Raw genomic sequence first — 23,665 nt, forward strand, 5'->3', positions numbered from 1 at the left:
CAGCTCCCACAGACCTCAGAGAGCTTAATGCATTCACAGGGCTGCAGACCTCTGTAAGGCTCAAGGCTTAAAGCCTCTACTTGGGAGGGAACGGGGCATCAGAAAAAAAATAAGCTGAAAATTAAGAAAACCAGAGCATGGGGCGCCTGGGTGGCACAGCGGTTAAGCGTCTGCCTTCGGCTCAGGGCATGATCCCGGCGTTATGGGATCGAGCCCCACATCAGGCTCCTCCGCTATGAGCCTGCTTCTTCCTCTCCCACTCCACCTGCTTGTGTTCCCTCTCTCGCTGGCTGTCTCTATCTCTGTCAAATAAATAAATAAAATCTTAAAAAAAAAAAAAAGAAAAGAAAACCAGAGCAAGTTAGTCAAATAATAATATGCTTACAATCACTAGGAGTCAAATCTAAACCACAAAAGAGTTGTAAAGTCATCCTCAGGAAATAGAAACAAAATTAATCTAGTTACAAAGATTTGAGTGATGTATGCAAATATTAAGATAGAGATGTTGAAATTATGGGATTATTGGTGATTCATTTTTTTTCCAAATTGCCCTTAGTATTGTTATGTTGTTTTTACAATTAAACTGATTCTTCCACCCAAAAAAAGGAAAAGGTGGGAGTGTTAGAAAAACAACAACAACCAGGAAGAATCCAGGACAATGACATAGCTACGGAATCACTGGGGCAATGTGGGGAGGGGAGCAACATGAACAGAAATTCAGCCTTGGTCTCTGGGGAGCCGATCCCCTCCACCCAGGTTGCTTAGTTATAGGGTTCTGCAGATGTGATTTAAAAGGAATAGACCCTGACCAAAATCCCAACCCCAGGGCCCCACTTGTTAAGCCCTGGCTAGAAAGCAATTTGCCAGGTTCCTGTTAAAACCATTTTGTGAAAAGCATTCACATTGTTAAACACACAACCTGGATTTGCAAGACAGACCTGATTTTAGAGATTCTGCCTTGTTGTTGTCATGAGAACACACTTATTTTGTCAGATCGTATGTCCTGGTTTTCAGCACAGGAAAATGTGGTTACCATAGATACCTGTTTTTAAAATGGGGTGGGGATTGAGAAAATAGGAAAGTCTCAGGGATGTTACACCAGCACACCAATAATAAAGAGAAAGGGAAGGTGATGATAAAACAACCCTTCGTACATAATCTTTCTCGGTCTCTGTTCCACGTCTCCAGACTCTGTAGGGCCAGAGCTGGGAGGTGTGGTGCGAAGGGGTAGATCGGGCTAATCTGGAAGAATCCAAAGACAGACATACTCTGATGGGAGCTGCAGGCTTCAGCCTCCCAGACGAGGATTTTGCCAGTGGGCCTTAAGTAATGCAGCTATTTCCTCTGCCCTGATTCCCCTGGAACTGAAACTGTCCCCTCTCTTTTTTCTGTCCCAGTCCACAGTGAGAATTTCCCCACGTGCCATCTCAGGTTTAGATCTGATTTTCTGTTTAAGTCATTCATATTCACCCAAGTGGAAGTGGGATTTAAAATCCCTTTCCCTCTCTTCACGAAATTCTGCATTTTAGAAAGAAGATATTAGATCAAATAAATCTCTAATTCATGAAAGCTATAGGATTGCCTTCAATCCCTGTTTGCCCTGAGGCCACCATGTCTCCCTTCCCCAACTCGAGCCCTCCAGGAGGACAAAATCCAGGCAGTCAGTCCCTTGCTTGCTTAGAAGAAAGAGCTTGGCACAATGCACTGGGAACGGATGGAACAGTTTCCCAAATGTGATCGTGCAGAAATCACTTTCATTTGAAAAAGTACCTCCTGATGTCTATTCAGACTTCAAAATGGCCTTTCCTGCTCTACTGTGAGAGGTCTGTACCTCGGAGAAGAGAAATACGGAAGGATAATTCCCCAGTAAGGTCAGGAAGAAAATGAGTTGATTTTTAAATACCAGATTTTTAAATGTTGGATTTGTAGCTTTTTTATATTAAGGCAAACTTAATAAATATTTACACTTTATACTTTAGAATAGTATAATTTTATGAACTACCTTTTTAATATCAAATCTCTTACAGTGAAGGATATTAGAAATTAGATACAGAGGTTATGAAGGAAGTGAAGAAAGTTCAGGAATAGCTAACAAGAAAATTCAAGGAAATCCTTACTTGCTGAGTCCTTATATAACCTTATCATTGGCTCAAACTTTCCTCCTCAGGTTTGGATAATCTAAAATGATTTCATAAGACTTAAATCATATTTCACATACGATGAGATAATGCAGAAATAACATTTTGCATTCCTGCATCCTCTTTCCTTCTCTGTAGCATCCTCAAAGGCCAAGCATCTGCTGTTTGTTCAATAAAGAGATAACCAAATCAAGCCTTGTAATTCACAGCCTTGTAAACATAAAGTGTCAGTTGGTGGAAAATTCGTTATGCTGAAAAACACTTGCCTTTTCTCCCCACACCTACATTTCAATAAAACTTAAATATGTCCAAGTTTGTGATGATTCCAATCATTCCAGCCTAGACTGGAAGTCATCCTGGCTTTGATAAATCATATTTAATATGGAAAGCACCCTAACATTGAAATATGATTAGAACACAACAAGTCTAAAATAATTAAGAGAACAGACATATCTAATATCAACCAATCTTATCTGGTCATTAAAGTAGGGATTTTATGCAAGTAAAAATCCATATTGAAGATGAGTGAACTTTTATTTACCTACATTAAGTTGCTTAACATAATTGGGAGTAAAACAAAACTGTGAATTAATACTCTTGAAAAAATAGCTTACAAGGTAAACATATGAATTCTCCAGATGGGTCTAAACCAACAACGATGTGCCCCTTCCTGATCTCATTCACCCTTTCCTCCCTCCCCCAGCACCCCCCCCCAGCTCCAACACCGACTTTTTCCTACCTTTCTGTTCAGACGTCTTTCCCCCTCAGCAAATAATAACAGCCAGCCTTTCCTGAGGGTTTACTACGTGCCAGGAGCTCCCTGAGCGTTTCGCCGGTGTGAAGTCATTTCATTGTCATAACAGCCCTACGGGTTTGGCACTCTTCCTAGCTCCTTTTTACAAATGAGGAAACTGAGGCCCGAGGGGTTAAGAAGCAAGCCCAAGGTGACATACCCGGTGCTCCTAAACTGACGGGTAGGGACCGTCTCATCTGTTGCCGCCATGTCTCTGGGCCGCGCGCAGAGCGGCTCGCGCAGGTGTCCGGGAGGGAGGAAGGCGCACGCTGTGCCGCCTTCTGGCGCTGAGCTTGACCTTGCCCGTTCTAGGTTTCATGACCTACATCGTGGAGCCGCTGTTCCGGGAGTGGGCCCGTTTCACGGGCAACAGCGCCCTGTCCGAGAGCATGCTGCGCCATCTCTCGCACAACAAAGCCCAGTGGAAGAGCCTGCTGCCGAAGCAGCACAGAAGCGGCGGCGGCGGCGCGGAGCACGCGGGCCGAGGGACTGAGAACGAGGAGCAGCCTGGGACCAAAGGCGACGCCCCGTAGTCCCAGCCGCCTGCCCCTGCTCCGCGCAGAGAGAAGGAGAACTCCTCGAGCAGAGGCCTCCTGAGAGGGGGGCAGCTCCGGGAGGGCGGGGGGGAGGGGGCTCTTGCCGACCAGCGCAGCCACGTGCTGGGTCTCCTCCCCGGGCACCTCGGAATGCCGCCCTCCCCCTACTCACCTGCCCCCTCTCCTTTGTCCAAGTGTACAGAAGCCATCCGTCACCTCAGCTTTCGCTGCCGAAATAAGCAACTCCATTCAGGAACGTGGGAGCAGTTCTCGGGGGGCAGGTTCGCCCCTCAAGGAGAAGACTGGAGAGTAAGAAAGAGGTGCTCCTGCCATGTCCCCCTCGGGCCCTGGGTCACACTGTGACAGGCGATGGTGGCGAGTCCAGAGCGTTTTAGCATTTGCCATCTGACTGCTGATCTGCATGACAAACACACCAGCACATTCGGAACTCCAAGGAGATGGGTCTGAAGTGCGAGAGCACAAAAGAGAACATGAGAGAAAGGACCTTCTATTTTAATAATAATTATTATTATAAAAATAATAATAAATCTTTTTAACTTTTATATTTTATGCACTAGACAATGGATCTAAAACTTTGGACTAAGATTACTCAATGTACCCAAACTTGAACAGGGGGTTCATTGTTTTGTTACTGACTTTATGCCACTTTGGGTCAGAGATTTGGCGTCTGCTCAATTTAAGAAACCACGTTTCCTATCCGATCCGAGGGGAAGGTGCTGTACAGTCCATTCCTTTGCACCATTAGCCGATCTGTCTTTTATCAATAACTCAGATGCCGTGACATGTTTATATGCACACGTGTACATTTTCTGTAAATACCAAGCGCTACTGATTCCCATGCCAAAATACATGAGTATTATGGGATTGCTACCTGTATAAACAATGGCACTGTGAACAGAATACTGTTAGTTTTAATACAAGAGGACGCGTTTGTAAATCTGGTATAGAGTTTATTAATATACTGTTGTTTGCAGATAAAGGCCTTAACTTTAAACATCTTTCATCTTCTGAAAGCTGCCCGACTTAAATCCTCACAGGCATCCTTCTGAACTGCCTTCCCATGCCCATCTTTGTGCTTTCCAGCTACGGTCACAAACCAAAACTGACTAAAGTCTTTGAGGAAATATTCTGGAAACTTCACAAGCATTCCGCTTGAGACCATAGTGTTTAATCTATGGTACCAAGCACCGTTTCCTCAGATTAATGAGACCTTTCAACAAGCCTGAAGTCACTTTTCAACACAGCGATGTTGCACACTGTTCTAACAAGCCAGCTGATAAGCTCGTGTCTATGTGACTCTTGTCTTGGACCGTGGCGGTGTGTCAGCCTCGCGGGAGACACGGCAGGTCTCACAAACCTCCTATGACCCGCCATCTAACCGTCAGGGAACTCCCTGCCCTCCCACCACACTTCTGTCTGCTGTGGCTACTGCACCAAAGAGCCTTTGGCTTATGGTTGGTGTGCATTTCTTTGGTGTTAATAGTAACTGGATTTTTCTTTTTCCTTAATTTCGTGTGAACAACTACTCAATTATTTAGCGGAAGTTAACATTATTTAAGTCAAGAAAACATTTCAGTTTTTCGGCCGAATTTACCTTCCTGGCAGGTCATCGTGGTTCGTTATGGTTCTAGCGAACAAGAGTCACCTTGGAACCTGGTTGCTGTTTTTTTCTGCAGACTCTTGGTCGGACAATCAGTTCGTTACAGCATCCTTCTCTAGTGACTAAACTCTGTGAGTTCAACCTTTTCCCTAAAAGTTCTAGCGTAAGTAATGTTACATGAAAATTGGCATGTCCCTTTCTTCTTACCTTAAATAACGCTGTAGTGGGAGAATGATAGGTGATCATTTCTGCCACTATCGAGCTGTTTCGCAAGCTGACAAACTGACAGCTAACTCTCATTTCCTACATGCGACTCTTGTGGGCTTTTTCCCTCCTAACGTACAAATGAAATGTTAGAAACTTGACTGGTTTGTAATAAGTTTCTAGAGAGAGACTGAGGTTTGCTGAGTGAAGGTTTAGGGGAAATTTTGGAAAGTTGGTTATATTTTCATTAAAGTAGGAGAGATTGTCAGATGGTACTAAGGGAAGTGTGAAAACCTCACGAAATGGGCGGATGAGAAGTTGAAATTGTTGATATGGGTAAGAGAAGTTGTGAAATCTCAACACTAGCTTTTTTGTCTCTGTAACGACTATGAACTGACACATGATTCTTTATTGCTTTAATCCTCTGAAGCTCTCAGCTAGCTTGGTGAGGCCCCAAGAGAAAATGTTGAATGTATTCCTGCTTCCAAATCTCTCTTACTTTGGTCTGATGATGCAGAGAGAGCTTTCGAGTGGTCTGTGTTTAATGTCCATGAGATCAAATGAAGGAAGGCAATTGTCAAGGATGATGCAGTGGAGAAAAGAAAGAAGATGTTATTTTAGCGAATGGGGCTTCTGCCTTGGGTTTAGGAAATGGACTTTGTTTAAATTATATTTATATTGTAACTTAAGTAAGATTGGAGGCATTTTTAGTAGTTCCAAGTTCATAGGACAAAAGTCCATGTTATGGTTAGGTCTTGAAGAAGAGCTCGCAGAGAAAACCACCAAATATCCGGTTATGAAGCAGCTACCAGTACAATCAAAATTTGAAGTAAAATGAGACACGATGCATAAACTAGATGCATTTTTGTCCTTCTTTCAACCATCTGGAGTTTTCCTGAGTTCTTTGCTTTTTGGCAAAAAAAAAAAAAAGAAAGAAAGAAAATGTGACAACTTTTTTTTCCTGCCTCCTAGCTGCTCCCGTTCAATAGAGGAGTTCAATTGCCAGTTAAGACGCAGATGTTGGATCACCCGTGGATTTTATCTTTATATTCTTCTCCTGGTCCACGGACCACCAATAGTTGACTTACCAAGTTTAATTCTGTCATCCCTCGAGAAGAAAGGAATCAAAGGGCTATTTTTAGTAAGGAAAATAGAGTTCAGATCAAATTAAGAGAGAGAATATTCGTCACTGCCAGGCCTGACCGTCAAAGCCTGCTTCTCCTTTAACAGCATCTGTGAATAGTCAGAAACTTGTCCAGAAGCCCGGACCTATCCATAACTCCTCTAGGCTGAGTAAAATTCCCGCTCTTTTCCACCTGCTTAAGGCTTCCCACAAAGGCATTTGGAGCGTGTCCGGCAACACTGTTTTCAGATAGTGCTTCCTACAAACCGCAGACTAGTTTTGTAATCTTTTCTCATGTTGAATCAGATCTGCTCACTGATTTGAATTTGGTTATGAGCTTGTGTCTCACTGTATTTCTTATGCTTTGTTTTTTTAAGCAAATCCTTAAAATTGTGTTGTTTTCTGTACACATGTGAGATTTGGAAAAACACACACACACACACACACACACCTTGTGAGTTTTGCTCAAAATGTGGCCTAAATATCCATTGGCATGTCTAGATGAACAATTGGAAATAAAGATAATTTTTTAAAAATATCAAGGTATAAAAATATACTGATTCTCACCAGGTAACATGTTACCAGCAAATCAATCAGATTCAACAGAAAAGGCCCAACTGCTCAGGAGAGGAGACTTTCAAGGGAAAAAATGTACAGACATGGTCTCCATGTGACTCATTCTACTTGGGGCTGCAACAATAGCCATGACCTTGAAGGCATCACTCGCCAGTTAGTCCCAAGTCAGAGAAAGAGGGCTCTCTTTCTCCCACCATTCAGTTCTACACTTTCTCTGGGTCCTGATATGTTTCTGTGTCACATTTGTCAAACTCATATATGAGTGAGAATGAAGTACAATGGATTAGGTTGTAAAGACAAAGCAGACTTCATTCAGTAATTACCTGTGAAAAATATGGTCTTGTAGATGTCAGGACTGGAAACCATCTAGAACAATAGAACAGTTCAGGCAGGACAACCAAATGTCCTAAACCCATCTTGAAATAGAGGAGAAAAAAACCGCCACCATTGTTTCCCAGAAACAACCTTGTATCTGCATAGTCTCTTCATGTCCCTTTTTATTAAGATTGGATTCAGAATCTCACTGATCCCTTCATGCTTCCCTATGTCTGATTACAAAGCCTCTTTAACATTTGTGGATATTTAATATCATAAAATCAAAATCAAAATTGAGACCCTAGTGGTCTTCCAAGTAACAGTGAGACACGATTTTCAAATGTCCCTGGGAACGTAGCTGAGACATTGTGAAATAAGTCAAGCCGATGTGAGCAATTGAAGATCTACCATCTACTACGTACCAGAAGTTGCACTAGACACTTGGGATATAAAAAGACTCCATTTCTCCAGGAGCATTCAGACTCTGTCAGAGACCGTTGTTGCCAGTGGACGCTTCTTAGAGAAGCCGTGAGAACTTCTGTAAGGGCTCAACCACCGCTAAAGCTCTCGAGTACAAAGGAACAGAATGCAGATAAGCTTTGGAGACTTGTAGGGGCCACGAGCAGGCTGCCCCAAAATGTGCTATGTCGCCATATTGATTATTTTAAATAAAATTACTTAAGTGACAGCCTGTGTAAGAAGGACCCTCAGGCCCTCCTCTGTCCCCCTGAAAGCAGGAGATAAATCTCCCATGTGAAATGTACCCTCCTGTACCAAGAGGTAGAGACATCCTTGTCACCAGAGATGGGAAATTTAGAGCCAAGAAGGCTGCGTAAACAACTCTTCTCACTTTTTACTAATTTACTACCCCAAGCCAAATTCTGCTTAGCATTCTTTACTAACTGAAGCTCCCAAAGTTAAGTTTTCTTCGTCCTGTCAATTCCTCCCAGATCTATTGTCTTTGTCTAAAAAGCATAAAACAGCCTGCCTTGGTCATTTCTTCAGGCCTCAATTTCATTATTGGGCCTCCACGGGCACATAATCAAACTTTGCATTTTTCTCCTGTAAATCTGTCTCACGTAAATGTAACTCTTAGTCCAGCTAGAAGAACCTGGGACTGAGGAAAATTTCTTCCTCTCCTTCAAGACAAAAGTGGGTCCCAATCTTGATTTAGTCACTAAATTATTCTGTGACTTCAGGGAAGTTACTGAACATCTATAACATTATTTCCAGACAGGGGCACCTGGGGGGCTCGGTTAGTTGAGCGTCAGACTCTTGATCTCAGCTTAGGTTTTGATCTCAGGGTCATGAGTTCAAGCCCCATGTTGGGCTCCACACTGGGTGTGGAGCCTACTTAAAAAAAAAAAAAAATTCCAGACAGTAATATCTTTTATAGTATTGTTGTGGCAATTGAAAGAGACTGCATACAAAAAGCACCAAGCATTCTGTCTGGTACGGGTTGGTCTTTCAAGAGATGCAAGTTCTCCCCTCATCAATGACAAGAAGTCTGGCAAACAGCCATTCACACGTGGGTAAGAATGTAAAGAATATATGGGGGGGAAACGCAGTGAAGAAATGCTGGTGATTTCATATTAGGAAGTCAAACTCATTTTTACATTTTTGAAAATAGATTGGTTACCTTCTGTACTTACTTATTTGCAGGGTTGGATAAAAAGATTACCCCTTCAATCCTTTGCTCAAATGGAAGCTCTTCCTCAGTTGCCCATGACCTTGGCTAAGCCTTCTCTACTCTAGAGCAGAGGATAGTGGATCTTCTGTTTGCTGCTCTGTTGGAAATTTCTGTGAAGGAAACAGCTCCTAAAAACAAAATAAGAATCATTTATCTCCCTTGCGTCTCTGCCCCCGAAGCCCTCATTCTGGCTGGTGATGGCTCTGTTCCTCTGTGTCAGGCCCTGGAAGGGTTTGCTGGTCTTTCACAGGCTCCACCGTAGGCCTAGGTTGGTGCCTCCCAGACGCACACCCCTTACATTTCCAGACGTTTTCTCAGCCAGTGCTCACCGTCTGTCCTAGAGCAGGACCAAAAGCAGAGGCACTTCTCAAGTAGCATCCCATCAGAGAAGGGAAGAGACTCAGTCCTGCCTCCATGAGAATGTAACAGACATTTGAGTAATGACTGCACAGGGAGCTTTTAGCTACAGAACAGTCCACAATGGGATTTTTTTTTTTCAACTAAGCCAGAGAGATTAGCAGAAAATTTTAAGTTTTAGCTGATAAGATTTGAATATGCATTATTGCCTTGTCTCAGTCATCTAAGCAACGATGGATCTTTGATTCAATTGCCTGAAATGTTTTAAATTCTAGTATTGCAAGATTTAATCTTTAGTAATTTTTTCCCCTTTTAAGGAAGCAATACATAGAGTTTTAAAAGTGTGGGCTTTGGGGTCGACAGACCAGAATTCAAATCCCTTGTTATCACTTGCTGCTTAACCGCAGGCAGATAATTTGATCTCTCTAAGCCTCCATTTCCTCACGTTTAAAATGAGAATAACACCTACCTTCCGGGGTAGTTGTGACATCAAAATTAGAAAACATACATAAAACATGTAGCATGGTCTCTAGGTCCTCAACAAATGTAAATTCCTACATCATTTAAAACAAATCTACAAAGTGAGAGTTGGGATATATCTTTTGCTTTCTCTAGGCTGTACAGTTTTTGTGCAAAAGAAAACACAAGAGCCATTAATAGACATTGGGCATGATTATATCTACAGGTGACCAGCTGGATCATGAAATAATCCTTACAAAATACGGACACAATCTTGTAAAAATGATTTTAAAAGAAGACAGTGTTCTTGGGGCACTAAGGATACATTGATAAGACCAGGGAATATAAGGAACTGTCTTTTCTGATTATAAAGTAAATACTCAGCCCAGTCAGAGACGACCCTCTGTTTAATCTAAGCCCTTCCTAGAATTGATGATAATACAATCCTGGCTAGAAAGGAGGATTAGTTAGGAAACAAAACTTGATAACTTGTCAAGTTTTCATGAATTCCACTCATATCCTATAAACCCTATCTGTAGAAGTTTCCAGGGGCCTGTCCCCTTGCAATTTCATCAGATCCTTTCTGGCTCTGGACAGCAGAGGCAGAGAAGTCAGTTACAGTCTCTGCAAATAGGTAACCCTAAAATAGATTCTGTTCCTCTAAACTAACATTTTCAAAATTACTTGACAATGTGTCTGCCAGGGCACTTAGGTGGCTCAGTTGGTTAAGTGTCCAGTGCTTGATTTCGGCTCAGGTCATGATCTCAGAGAGATCAAGCCCCAAGTCGGGGTTCCACAGTCTGCTTCTTCCTTTCCCTCTCCCTCTGCACCTCCCCCCGCTCATCTTCATACTCTCTCTCTCAAATAAATAAATAATCTTTTTTTAAAATGTGTGTCCCAAAAGTTGTTTAAGCATTACCTAGAAAAAGGAAGTCTTCATAGCCCATGAAGTTTGAGTAACAATGGCTTAAACACAAGTTTCTCCTCTGCGTGCTTCTCAGGGCCTCCCATAGGCTAATGGACATCTCCAACAAGATGATATGGATGATATTGTTTGTTTAGAGCTAATATTGGTTTCATATCATGAAGGCTTCCTTGACCACACCAACCCAAAATGATCTCGCCATTTGTCATTTTACTGCCCTAGTATTGTTAGTGACTCTTAGTTATTTGTTATTATCAGTGATACACGTGTGTGTGTTCTGCCCAACTTGAGACATACTATGACATTGTGCTTAGCTTGCCTGAGTTTGTGGCATGTTTTTATCACTACATGTCTGACCTCAGACAAGTTTCCTGACTTTTTGTGTCTCAGCTTCTGCATTGGTAAGTTGATAATAAAAATGGGACTATTTCATAGAGTTTCTGAAGATTCAAGGAGTTCATAAATGCAAAGAACTCTGGACAGGACCTGGCTCATAGAAAGCACTCAGTAAATGTTAGCAAAAACCAACATCTTCTCCCTCACCCTGCATCACACTCTCAAATCGGATTTGTTAAGTTCCTTGACAACAGGATCACTAGTTTTGTTTTTTTTTAAGATTTTATTTATTTATTTATTTGACAGAGAAAGAAACAGCCAGCAAGAGAGGGAACACAAGCAGGGGGAGTGGGAGAGGAAGAAGCGGGCTCCCAGCGGATGAGGGAGCCCGATGTAGGGCTCGATCCCAGGACCCTGGGATCACGCCCTGAGCCAAAGGCAGACACTTAACAACTGAGCCACCCAGGCGCCCCAAGCATTAGCTTTTTAAATATATTCTCCTATAGTATAGCACGGAAGGTCCTGAATAAATACTTCCTAAATGAAAGAATATATTTGGATTGATCAATTGAAAATCGTATCCGAATAATAGGTTAACATTTAAACCCGAGCAAGTAAGTATCAGTTGCAACAATAAATGCCCCAATAATTTGAACATAGAGATCGTTTTTCAGGAACACAGTTTGCTACCTGGCAGACTTTTGTTCTTTCCAAGAACCTGGTTCAGGAAAAAAACAGGGTTTCACCTCTTCGTTTAGGAGTCCACTTTTCTGAGTGATGAGGACAAAGGTCCAGTGCCTGAGGGACTTGAGGTCCAAAGACCTCCGGTCTTTCCCATCCAACTGGCAAAGCCGGCGATGGAAGGACCACTAACTGGCTGCCTTTGCAGGGAAAACAAAAGTCCCCTACCATATCTTACAGTCCAAGAAAGACCAGTCCCAGTCCTCGTCTTTGAAAAGGAACATGGGACTAGCAGGTGAATCTCCCATTTCATCCTTGAGATTACACATGGCCTACCCCTGCTCTTCTTCCCAGAGAGCTATTACACATGCAGCTTCAAAGTTGTCAGCAAAGTAAGCTAACAGACCCAAGTGAAAGGTCAGGGGTTTTTTAAATATTTTTCCTACTTTTCACTGCTCTATTTTGTTTGCACCTTTCTAACAGGAGAGTCAGACTTTACACTTCAATGGACTTTCATCCACACACACACACAAAAACTTATATAAGTGAAAACAAAATACTGATGGCGTCCTAGAGCATACAGGAGAAGCACATTCTGTAATTCCAGACAGATTTTCAGGTGTGAACCTGACAGAGAGGGGGAAACAAGTTCCGATGGCTCTTCCAATCCTTCAGTTATGTGACATACTATGCCATATTCCCTACATGCTTCCACTGACTTCAGCTCTTAAAAATGTATTCATCAACCCACGAAAAGCTTTTCAAAAAACATCCTTTTGCAATGACGTTTTCCTTACCTTACACTCTACCAGGAAGGTTCAGAGCTTCCTTCACGTTCATCAACTTCTTTCTGGAACAGCAGTTGTCCAGTCCTTAGGCATGACTGGGGGAATGCCCACCCCACCACGACCTGTGTGCGTGACAGGCAGGGACACCATCGCTACCACATTGTCAGGTGACAATCATGACACAGCGAAGCCGGGGCACCAACGCCAGCAGCATGAGAGGAGAGTGCCTTCAGTGAGGCGGGTGGCCCTCACAGCCTCCGTCTGCTGGCGGCTTGGGGATGTACGAGTATCGTGTCAAATTGCCTTGGAGTTGTGGATGAAGGGGAGAACACCTGCTTGAACATCTAAAGNCCGGTTTTGTTTTTTTTTTTTTTTTTTAAGATTTTATTTATTTATTTATTTATTTATGTATTTATTTATTTATTTTTTAGGGAGAGAGAGAGAGACAGCACAAGAAGGGGCAGCAGCAGGCAGAGGGAGAAGCAGGCTCTCCACTGAGCAAGGAGCCCGAGCTGGGGCTCGATCCCAGGACCCTGATATCAATCATGACCTGAGCCGAAGGCAGACGCTTCACCAACTGAGCCCCCCAGGCGCCCCATTTCCTGCATGTTATTAAAGTTATGTCTGAGCTAGCAAGCAAACCAGAAAGCAAGCAATGACTGAACATGGCTGTTTCCTTTTTATCACATTCAGGGCTAAGTGTGTTAGGGATGCTTAAATGTTTTGTTTACACATGGTTGGTAAAGGCTCTGACCAGACGGCAAGTATGTCATTACACTTTGTCCATAGAGATCACAGCACTTGCAAGAAGTGATCTCTGGGAGTTAATTTCGTTTCTGAAACAGTAATACTACAGCTCATTTTGCAGCGTTGTGGAGAGGACTTGGGTTACTGTGTGTGGAGCACGTTAGGCAGTGTCCTGCATACCTACTGTCACTTAGTAAAGAGCAGGAATTACCTCCCAAGAGCTATGGCGGTGATGTCTATGTTCCATTTGCTGCAGGAGATTATTTAATTATTCTTCTAACTGAAATGAAACTGTCAGTGGATATAGGAGGCAAGGAGAAGACCTGACAAGGGGAGAAAGCTGATACTGATTTTTCTTTAACATGTGAGGGAAATAAGCATAAGAAAGAATAAGCAAGATGAAACAAAATTCCCACTCCCCTTGTTTAGGAGTGTCCCAGGGCTCCTGTTACAGAGGACCACAAACTGGGGGGCTTAAAACAATACAAGTTTATTCTCTCGTGGTTCTGGAGGGTAGAAATCTGAAACCAAGTTGTCGGCAGAGGCATGCTCTCCCACAAATCTCTAGGGAAGAGTTCCTTGTCCCCTCTTCCAGCGTCTGGGGGTTGATAGGAATCTTCGTGTCTCTTGGCTCACTGCAGCATAATTCCAATTTCTACCTCCATTTTCACAGGCCGTCTTCCTTGTGTCTGTGTGTCTGTCTTCTCATCTTATGAAGATACCAGTCATGGGATTAGGTACACTCTCATCCAGTGTAACCTCATATTAACTAATTACATCTACAAAGACCTTATTTCCAAATAAGGTCCCATTCTGAGCTTCTGGCTGGCCATGAATGTGGGGGTCGGGGGGGTCATTCAGACCAGTACACCGCGACATTCCTCACTCATCCACTCCCTGCTTCACCTCCCCTCTTCCACGCACACACACACTCCATACACACAACATGCATGTCTTCCAGATTTCTCTTGAATGATGCCATGGGGACAGATTTCTCCAGGGTTGAGAAAGGGTTGTTTTTACATATTTGAAGGTAAAGTCTAGAGAAGTCTCACAGAAAGGAGGATCGAAAAACACATCTTCATTTCTTTCTTCTATATTCTTTCCTTACTAATTCAGATCTGTCTGAGAAAAAAAAAAGTTTCCAGGGCACCTGGGTAGCTCAGTCGGTGAAGCGTCTGACTCTTAATGTCATCACAGGTCATGATCTCAGGGTTGTGAGATTGAGCCCCGTGTTGGGCTCTACGCTGGGCGTAGAGCCTGCTTAAGATTCTCCTTCTTGCTCTCCCTCTGCCCCTCCGCCCCTTAAAAAAAAGTTTCCAAAATCCCACTGGCATCAGCCATCTGGAAATGATGATGTGAGTCTCGTTGCGTATTTTAACTTCTTCTCTCTCTCATCATCATCAATGTTCCAGATGCTTCAATCCATTCATTCATTTGTTTGACAAGTATACACAAAGCACCAAGCCTGTGTTAGGCACTGGGGATACAATGACGATCATCTTCTCTGTGCTGACAGTTAGCAAACAACTAGAGAGAACTCACTTCCAGAAAGAGGTGTCCTCAGGGTATGCTTTGCGACTAGAGCATGGAGTGTAAAGGAATGCCTGGTGTAGAGACAGAAGAAGAGTGTGTTTGTCCTGGTCTGGGGGTCTTAGAGAACATAACAGAAGGGTCAGGAAGGAGGACTGCAACAGGAGAAGGCTGGATTAGAATAACATGTGGTATGAGGATGCAAGTGGACATAAATGAAACATTATTCATAGGTGGTAAACTGGGTGGGAGGGTGGACTGAACTAGCCATTATATCTCCCAGAAAATTAGTCCCAACATTCCCCCTGTGGCTGGGAGGGACTCAAGGATTTACAGAGTCTTCTTAGATATATTTCTAAGCCTTAGGGAAATGAGGAGACTCCGAGTTCTTAGAAGAAGTGACCTTTGGTCTGGATTGACTGTGATGGTCTCAGGGAAGTTCTGGGCATGAGGCAGTTCGCACACAAACACGAAGAGAATGGTTGAGGGTACCCAACCCAGAAAGCCTGGAAGAGAAAGGAGCGGTGGGAACAGGCTCCCTAAGGCGATAGTGATGACCAGGAGATCTTGGCATGCAAGCAGTTCCACTTTTCCTTCTGGGGCTCCAAGCCCAGCAATCTCATTGCTATAGATTCTGTGTGCCGTCTGGAGGCAGTAATAGTGTCTGTAACTGACATTTGGTCAACTGAGAGCTTAGGTAGCTTGCTGTGACAGGGAGGGCCATCAGGCCTGTCAGTTTTCTGGATGAAATGGAGACACACGGTAAGTTAGGAAAAACAGAAAGAAATCTATCCTTGACCAATTAAATGGGCCATTCTTTAATGATGGAGAACACCATGGAGGAGCAAAGACCAAACGCAGGTATAAAAGGTGAATGATTTTTTAGTAAAGACTTCCAATTACACACTGGAAATGAAAGCAATCCTCCTATAAAGTATAAATCAAGAATATCCATATTTTAATCTAAGTTCAGGGCCCATATTCAGGGGAAAAAAAGAGAGAGGCCCGGTGAACAGCTAGAAAAAGTGGCTCCCCTCAAGACTTTCTCCATCCGACCAGAGTTGGCTCCCAAAAAGCAATGGAGAACATGAAGAAAAAATAGATAATTTGACAGCAGCCCTGTGGCACAATAATTTCTTATTAACATTTAATTTAAGAAATAGACCATTCTTAGAATTTGAGAACTTGCTAGAAAATAAAAGACTTCTTTTTCCCTGAAAGTGACCTTGCTGTCCAGAAACCTCCAAGCCTTCCTGGAATTTTTATTTAGAATTCCAGAGACTTCCATAAAGATTTTCAAATGCAACCACATCTTCTACTAACATTATATGCAGGGGGGGAGGCTTCTTCCTCCCAAAATCACAGGGTATATAATCCAACATTCTCTAGAAATAAAAGCTAAATGTGGTAATTCTACTATGAACAGCAAGCACCAATTTCAACCAGAGTTTAATTTCTAAATCAAGACCCAAATCAGCAGTCATTGTGCTAAAACATACAATGTACTGAAGTTATCTGAGCACACTGGGTTCGTCGAAGAAAGATTTGCAAGAAAAATAGAGAGTGCCTCGGTTTGGATGGTTACTAAAACTTCTGGAAGACATTTCACCAAAAGAATTCAACATTTGGGATGTTACTATCTCCCCCCAACACACACAACCACCATTCTAATACAATTAACCAGAAGTTGTCCACCAAGCCAGTAATTTCTAGCAGCAGCATAGAGGGACGGTTACAGACTGCCTCAAGTTGAATTCTGGCTCAGTCACTTACTAGCTATTTATCCCTTGGCTGGTTTCTTTCCTTTTTTTTTTTTTTTTAAGATTTTGTTTATTATTTATTTATTTATTTATTTATTTATTTGAGAAAGAAAGAGAGCATGCACAAGAGTGGGGAGAGGGAAAGGGAGAGAATCCCAAGCAGACTCCATGGAGTGTGGAGCCCAATGCGAGGCTCAAGCCAAGGACCCTGAGGTCATGACCTGAGCTAAAACCAAGAGTCCGACACTTAACCGACTGAGCCACCCAGGTGCCCCTTGGCTGGTTTCTTAATTTCTTTATGCCTCTGTGACATCAATGAGACAATAATAATACCTCTCATAGGGTTGTCACAAGAAGCAAATGAATAGTGGGAATAGTGTGGGTCACCTACTGAGGGCTTGATAAATTTTTTTAAATTTTTAAACAGTCATATGAACGGGAAACATGGAAACGTACTCTTCTGACCTTCTCGCCTTGCTCAGAACTCAAGGAAGGAGGGTCACTGTATGCAATATTTTCAGTATGTACTTTTAATATGTATTTCAGTATGTGCCCTGGGGTGCTTAGAAGTGTTTTTGCTCCCATGGTAGGTGTTGCCAGATTAGCGGCATAATTGTGGAGTTGACATTCCCAGATGCAGTCTTCTCTGGAACTAACTAATTCATCTCTTCAAGACCAGCACAGATCACAACGTCTGGCAGATCACAGGTCTACCACAAATGACTGCTCAACTGTGCTAAACCTCAGACACAATAGTTACAGAAACCTTAATGTAAGGATCTCAAAAGGAGACAAAGTGCAAAGAATGGTAATAGCCAAGAGTGGAGAACCAACATCTAGACAGAGTGGCCTGTGAACCAGCACCTGGGAGTAGAAATGCAATCCCAGCTCATCCTAGTAGTGTCTCCTAGTTGACCACGCTCCCTCCATCATCATTTGTCCATGCTGGGAAACATGCCAATAACTGAGCTTCTTAGAACAGAGCCATAGAAGTTACCAGGAATTATGAAGGCAGACTTCCAATGTCTTGGTGACATGTGGGCAAAATCCCAAACAAGACACAGACAGCGACTGCAAAGGAAAATGGAGCCCTGTCTGTCTTCACTTCATAAAGTTCCAAGCAAACGACCATCTCATGCTCTTCTTTGATTTTTCCTGTTTCCTAGGATGTTTAAATGCCTACTTTTTCAATCTTCAGAGCTCTGACATCTCAATCCGGCAGTCGTTAATTTTCCAATCATGTAGAAAACCTGTAAAGGAGGAATAACCGTCAGAGACTTGCAGAATTTATGGAGGGGAGAATGAGAAAGAGCTACTTCCTAAACTGGACTAGAAAAATGGCTCATGCCTGAGCAAACGGGGATGCGGTCACCCTACCCTTCAATCTCCTTTGAAGACTTCATGTCTTCCCCTCATTACTAAAACGTCAATATCCCAAGGGCTCCATCCTTGGCTTTCTTTCTTTTTCACCCCATAAAGTCTCCTTGGTGGCTTTATCCAACGCAAGGCTTCAAAAACCATTGCTATGCTTGTGAGACGGTTATCAAATCTATATTTTCTCAAATGCCCAGAGAGCTTAATGCATCAAAACAGAACACAACTTTTCCACAAAGCTTGCTTCTCTTTTTTTATTTAAATTCAGTTAATTAACATACCATGTATTATTGGTTTCAGAGGTAGAGTTCAGTGATTCATCAGTTTTACATAACACCCAGTGCTCATTACATCATGTGCCCTCCTTAATGTCCATCACCCAGTTACCCCATCTCCCCACCCTTTCCCCTCCAGCAACCCTCAGTTTGTTTCCTATGATTAAGAGTCTCTTATGGTTTGTCTCCCTCTCTGATTTTGTCTCGTTTTATTTTTTCCTCTCTTTCCCTATGATCCTCTGTTTTGTTTCTTAAATTCCATATATGAGTTAGATCATATGATAATTCTCTGATTGACTTATTTCACTTAGCATAATACCCTCTAGTTACATCCACGTCATTGCAAATGGCAAGATTTCATTTTTTGATGGCTGAGTAGTATTCCATTGTATTCATATACCACATCTTCTTTATTCATTCATCTGTCACTGGACATCTGGGCTCTTTCCATAGCTTGGCTATTGTGGACATGGTTGCTATAAACATTGGGGTGCAGGTGCCCCTTCAGATCATTACATTTGTATCTTTGGGGTAAATACCCAGTAGTGCAATTGCTAGGTCGTAGGATAGCTCTATTTTCAACTTTTTGAGGAACCTCCATACTGTTTTCCAGGGGCTGCACTAGCTTGCATTCCCACCAACTGTGTAGGAGGGTTCCCCTTTCTCAGCATCCTCACTAACATCTCTCGACAAAGCTTGCTCCTTATTTCCTACCTCGGTAAGTGACTGAGACATCTGTCCAGCTAGTCAGCCAAACCAAAACAAATCAGAAGTTGTCCTTAATTCCTTTCTCCCTCACCCCTATTGCTTCTACTCTCGAGATATTCACCCTCTTGTCTCCATTCCTCACATACAGCTTTTGTTCAGGCTTCATAGTTCTCCACCTGAAATATTACAATCCACTCTACCAGCCCAATAAACTTTCTAAAATGTTCACCTAATTAACTTTTTGAAATCATTTGCAACCCGAGTTTTGGGTCTAGGCATTGCAAACACCTGCAGATCTCTGAGGCTCTCAAGCTAGTTCCCACCTCTGAGCCTCCCCCAGCAATTCGCTCCTCTGGGAATGTTCATCCCCAACTCACCCTTCCTGATGTTTCCAATTCAAATAATGGTACCTTCTGTCTGATTTGGCTGACCTCCTTCGTACAACCAAAGTACCCTTATCAGAGCACCTCCTACTCGGTATTCTTATCTTTGTTTATGTGTTTGTTTCTCTGACTGACTTAGAGCAACTTGAGAAGATAATCCATGTGTTACCTGCTGTTGTAAACCCAATAACTAAAACAACAGTGCTAATTAAAATTAGTCCAATGAAAGAATAACCCACGGGCAAATGATTTCATAACTGGAACCATTACAGACTTGCTATAAATGGTTTCATGAGCTTTATTCCTTAAAGTTGATATTTCCACATTTCCCCAAATTGTAAAGGCTACAGAAGTTTCCAGAGTAGTAAAAATGAAGCAGCTTTCCCACTGATGAGAAAAAGTATGTGAAGGAACCTGGTTAAAAGTATCTATGAATGCAAAAGTCAATAAAGCAATCATTGCATGACTGTCTTTGACCCTAGGTCAGCTAAGGAAGTGAGCACACACCAGGAAATGTTCTGTAGACAAGGGAGAATAAGACATAATCCTTGCCTTCCGGGAGCTCACTGTCTGGTTGGGAGACAAGGCATACAAATACACAATATGCAAGATAGCATTAGATAAGGACTTCACCGAAGAGAGACTTGTTGCTTTGGTCTGGGTAAAAAAAAAACTTCACAGAGGATGAGGTCCTTCAGTTGATTTTGAGAGGGAATCTAAATGAGATTAACGGTGAAGAGGAGGAAACGTAACACCAGCACGTAGAAAATGGCCTCACCGCAAGGAAGGGCCACAATCTGCCACCACGCTCACCTGGTGAGGAGCACGTCAGCCAGACGAAGCTAAGAGCAAGAATGAGCAGGACTGGCCAGCCAGCCGGCCAAAAGGCCACAATAGACCCAACTGTGCAGCACCTTGAATGTCTACCTGCAGTCAGAGGACATAAGTCCTGCTGGAGTGGTCGGGACCACGAAGAGAAATGGTGTTGACTGAGTAACCGGCCCTCCAACCTACTGAACGATAAAGGAAACAGACAAATAAAGATACTTCTGTTCCCATAGTACTGTAAGAACTGGCAGGGGCAATTGGAATGCTTTGTCTACCTAGGAGCCCTCATTGTCGGGACGTCTTCAGCAGTGGGTGAAAGAGGATGGGGTATCAGAGCAGAGGAAATATCCAAGCAGAGGAAATCCAAATTCTCCGTGAGGAGGATCCCTATTTATGGAACACATTTTTGTGAAAGAGATGATGCAGTATCATATACTCAAGAAAATTAGACTGGGGCGCCTGGGTGGCACAGCGGTTGGGCGTCTGCCTTCAGCTCAGGGCGTGATCCCGGCATTGCGGGATCGAGCCCCACATCAGGCTCCTCCGCTATGAGCCTGCTTCTTCCTCTCCCACTCCCCCTGCTTGTGTTCCCTCTCTTGCTGGCTGTCTCTATCTCTGTTGAATAAATAAATAAAATCTTTAAAAAAAAATTTAAGAAAATTAGACCGAGTTAGTAATAATGAGATCATAAACACTACAGAACTTACCAGGCAGTAACAGTACCTGATACCGTACCAGGATGCACGTAGAGCTGAGCTTTCCAAATAGAACACGTGAGCGCTTCACCACCATTGTTGGGTACTACAGACAGCTCGTCCCTGGGGGAGAACTGTCCCCTCCAGGGCATCTGGCAAACCAGCAAGGCCTGAGAGGTGAGAAGGCAAATCCACAGAGACGAGACAAGAAAGCGTAGGCTCCTGCCCTAAGTTTCATCACGCAGAAAGTTTATTTCAAAGGACAAAACGAGTACATTCATATTTCCTTGTGTTTGCTTTCATGTACATTACTTCACTAGAGTCTCAAAACAACTCTATCATGTAGATTTGATGGGAATTATTACCCCCTTTTTATGACCAAGGCAGCTAGGACCCAACAGTACTAAATTACTTCCCCAAGGTCCCACAGAGAATAAAATACAGCACTAGGTCTAGACTCCTGACTTTGAGTTCCATTCTCTTTCTCCTGTAACGGTGCCCTCTCTGATTCAAGCCTCACCCTAGAAAAACAGAAACGGGGAGCTGGTGAGGGGTTAGGAGGAAGGCCTGTGGGGCTGGAGCTCAGGGCCCCATGCAAGAAGACAGGAGCCGTCAGTGCAGTGTGACCGACGGAGAGCTCTGGAAGAAGACCAGGAACTTCAATCAGGTGTACTTTGGGGTAACGGAGTGGCAAGGTGATCAACCCACTCTGGTTTGCCCAAGTTGGTCCCCATTTTAAAAGGGAAAATCCTGGGGGTGCCTGAGTGGCTCAGTGTTAAGCGTCTGCCTTCGGCTCAGGGCGTGATCCCGGCATTCTGGGATCGAGCCCCACATCAGGCTCCTCCGCTGTGAGCCTGCTTCTTCCTCTCCCACTCCCCCTGCTTGTGTTCCCTCTCTAGCTGGCTGTCTCTATCTCTGTCAAATGAATAAATTAAAAAATCTTAAAAAAAAAAATAGAAAATCCTGCATCCTGGGGAAGCCCCTCCCCTTTATCAGGCAGGTTGGGGGGGGGGGGGTAGGTAGCCCCTGATAGAACAGAAGGTCTAGCATCAGGAAAAAGGGGCTGGGGTCCAGACTGCGTCCTGTCACTTAGCAGCCTCGGTGACCTTGGGTGTGTCATTGAACTCTCCGAGCTGCAGTATTGAAATGGAGTTGGTCATCAGTACCTGGCTTCTCTGTTTAGTGAAGCCTTTTGAAATTGATCTGTTTTTATTTTTGGTTTTGGTCAAAAAGGGCCACATGTCATTACTATGTGTCTACCTCATACTTCATAGTACAGTTAGTAGGACAGAGGAGATTGTGTCTATGAAAATACTTATTAAACGGTAGAAAGCTTATAAATACAAACCATTATTATTGTTGTTGTTATTATTATTATTATTATAAAATGACCCTTTATTTTCAATAGCTAAGTGGACACAGGCCTGGAGTGACCAAAGACCTCACCCAGTGGGGAACCCCTCTTGTTTTGTCATATTTTTTAAACTTCCAAGAAAATTACTGCTCTTTTAAATTGTCTCATGTAAAATTTCTTCCTTCCCAAGATCAATGGTCATTCTGAAGTCTACCAGATAATCAGAGAGCAAGCCAACAAAGCCATTGATTTTTGACATCTGGTTTCCCCTTAAACAAGAATGCGTTTCTGAAATTGCGTTTTAGATATGTATCACAATGGAAATAAATAAATACCTTCCTGAGAAGATGGAAGCCAGAAGTAAACCACAGAGCTGATGCTACTTGGGTCACTGGGAAATATTTTTGGGAAGTAGAAAGGAGACCCCTGCTTGCTGGAGACCGTATTAACCTTGTGCCACCCAGAAATATCTGTGTAATTAACTGAGGGGCAAATGTCATGGTATGGCTTTCGTGTCATACACACCTCAGCAAATGTGCAGGATCAGAGACAGAGCTCTGTCCCTTAAGAGAAAAAGCAAGGAGCAAGAAACGAAAGCCCACAGAAAGGGCACAGTCTATCTTCTGGGCCACACATGAGCTCAGTCAGGAGAGTGATTTAGAGCGATTGAAATAGGCCCCTTTGGCCAAAGGCAGCTCTGTGAACCTTCTCTGAATTCACAGAACACTCACAGACTGTCTATAACAAGTACACAGCTTCTAGAAAATCTCACTGCTTCAAACACCCACATTGATTTTGCAAAAATGACATAAACAAAAACTACACACAGAAGTCCAAGGCCCCGAGCGAGTCATGCTGCCAGCCACACTGTCACGAGAACGCAGGGACGTCCCCAAGGTCTCCATGTGGAAGAGAGAACTGGCCACACTCGCATGGCTCGCGTCTGCTCTTTGAATTATATTTATTTGACTCGGTACTGATGTGTTAATTCGTAAATAATGTCTTTGTTCCCTTTGTAACATTGAAAATTGTCATCGCCTTTAGGAAAAGAAATTTTTCTAAGCTCTGATGGAGCAGCAAACTGTTTTATACACATGCAACATTTAACTAACTTTGGGAGTTAACACAGCTGCCAAAACCCTTTCAGAACATGGAAAATGAGGTCTAGAGCCAGGCCAATTAGTCAGTGAGTGGAGACACCTGCTCCTCCTTCCTGCCCCTCGTTTGCCAGCGGCCGTACCCTGGGAAAGCCTCTGCCCCTGGCCGCTGCCTGGGACCGGCCAGGGAACGAAGCAGACGACTGCTGTCCCCCCACGTCCCACCGCGCGTGCACGCACACCTAGCCGCCCTGCGGGTTGGTGAACGAGTCACGCTGCTGGGATCATCCGAAGAGGCAGAGGAGTCCCTCCTGGAGAGAGGCAACCCCGAGGGAGCCTCAGATTTTGGAAGCTAATCAGTGGCAAGTT

General features: G+C 43.4%; 1 protein-coding gene across 4 annotated transcripts in view; it reads left to right on the plus strand.

Annotated features, from left to right (window-relative positions):
• The window catches only part of PDE7B (phosphodiesterase 7B), a 316,973-nt gene extending 308,595 nt beyond the window's left edge, over positions 1-8,378 (plus strand). For 3 of the 4 annotated variants that reach the window (XM_011219527.3, XM_034669179.1, XM_002915081.4), the window contains one exon: positions 3,244-8,377. In XM_011219527.3, coding sequence (XP_011217829.1) covers positions 3,244-3,464 — 221 coding nt within the window. In that variant the 3' untranslated portion in view covers positions 3,465-8,377. Of the gene's footprint in view, positions 1-3,243 lie in introns of all 4 variants that reach the window. The other variant, XM_011219526.3, reaches the window with a different exon arrangement.
• Positions 8,379-23,665: the final 15,287 nt, after the last annotated feature.

This window comes from Ailuropoda melanoleuca, chromosome 10 (genome assembly GCF_002007445.2).
Source record: "Ailuropoda melanoleuca isolate Jingjing chromosome 10, ASM200744v2, whole genome shotgun sequence".
NCBI lineage: Eukaryota > Metazoa > Chordata > Mammalia > Carnivora > Ursidae > Ailuropoda > Ailuropoda melanoleuca.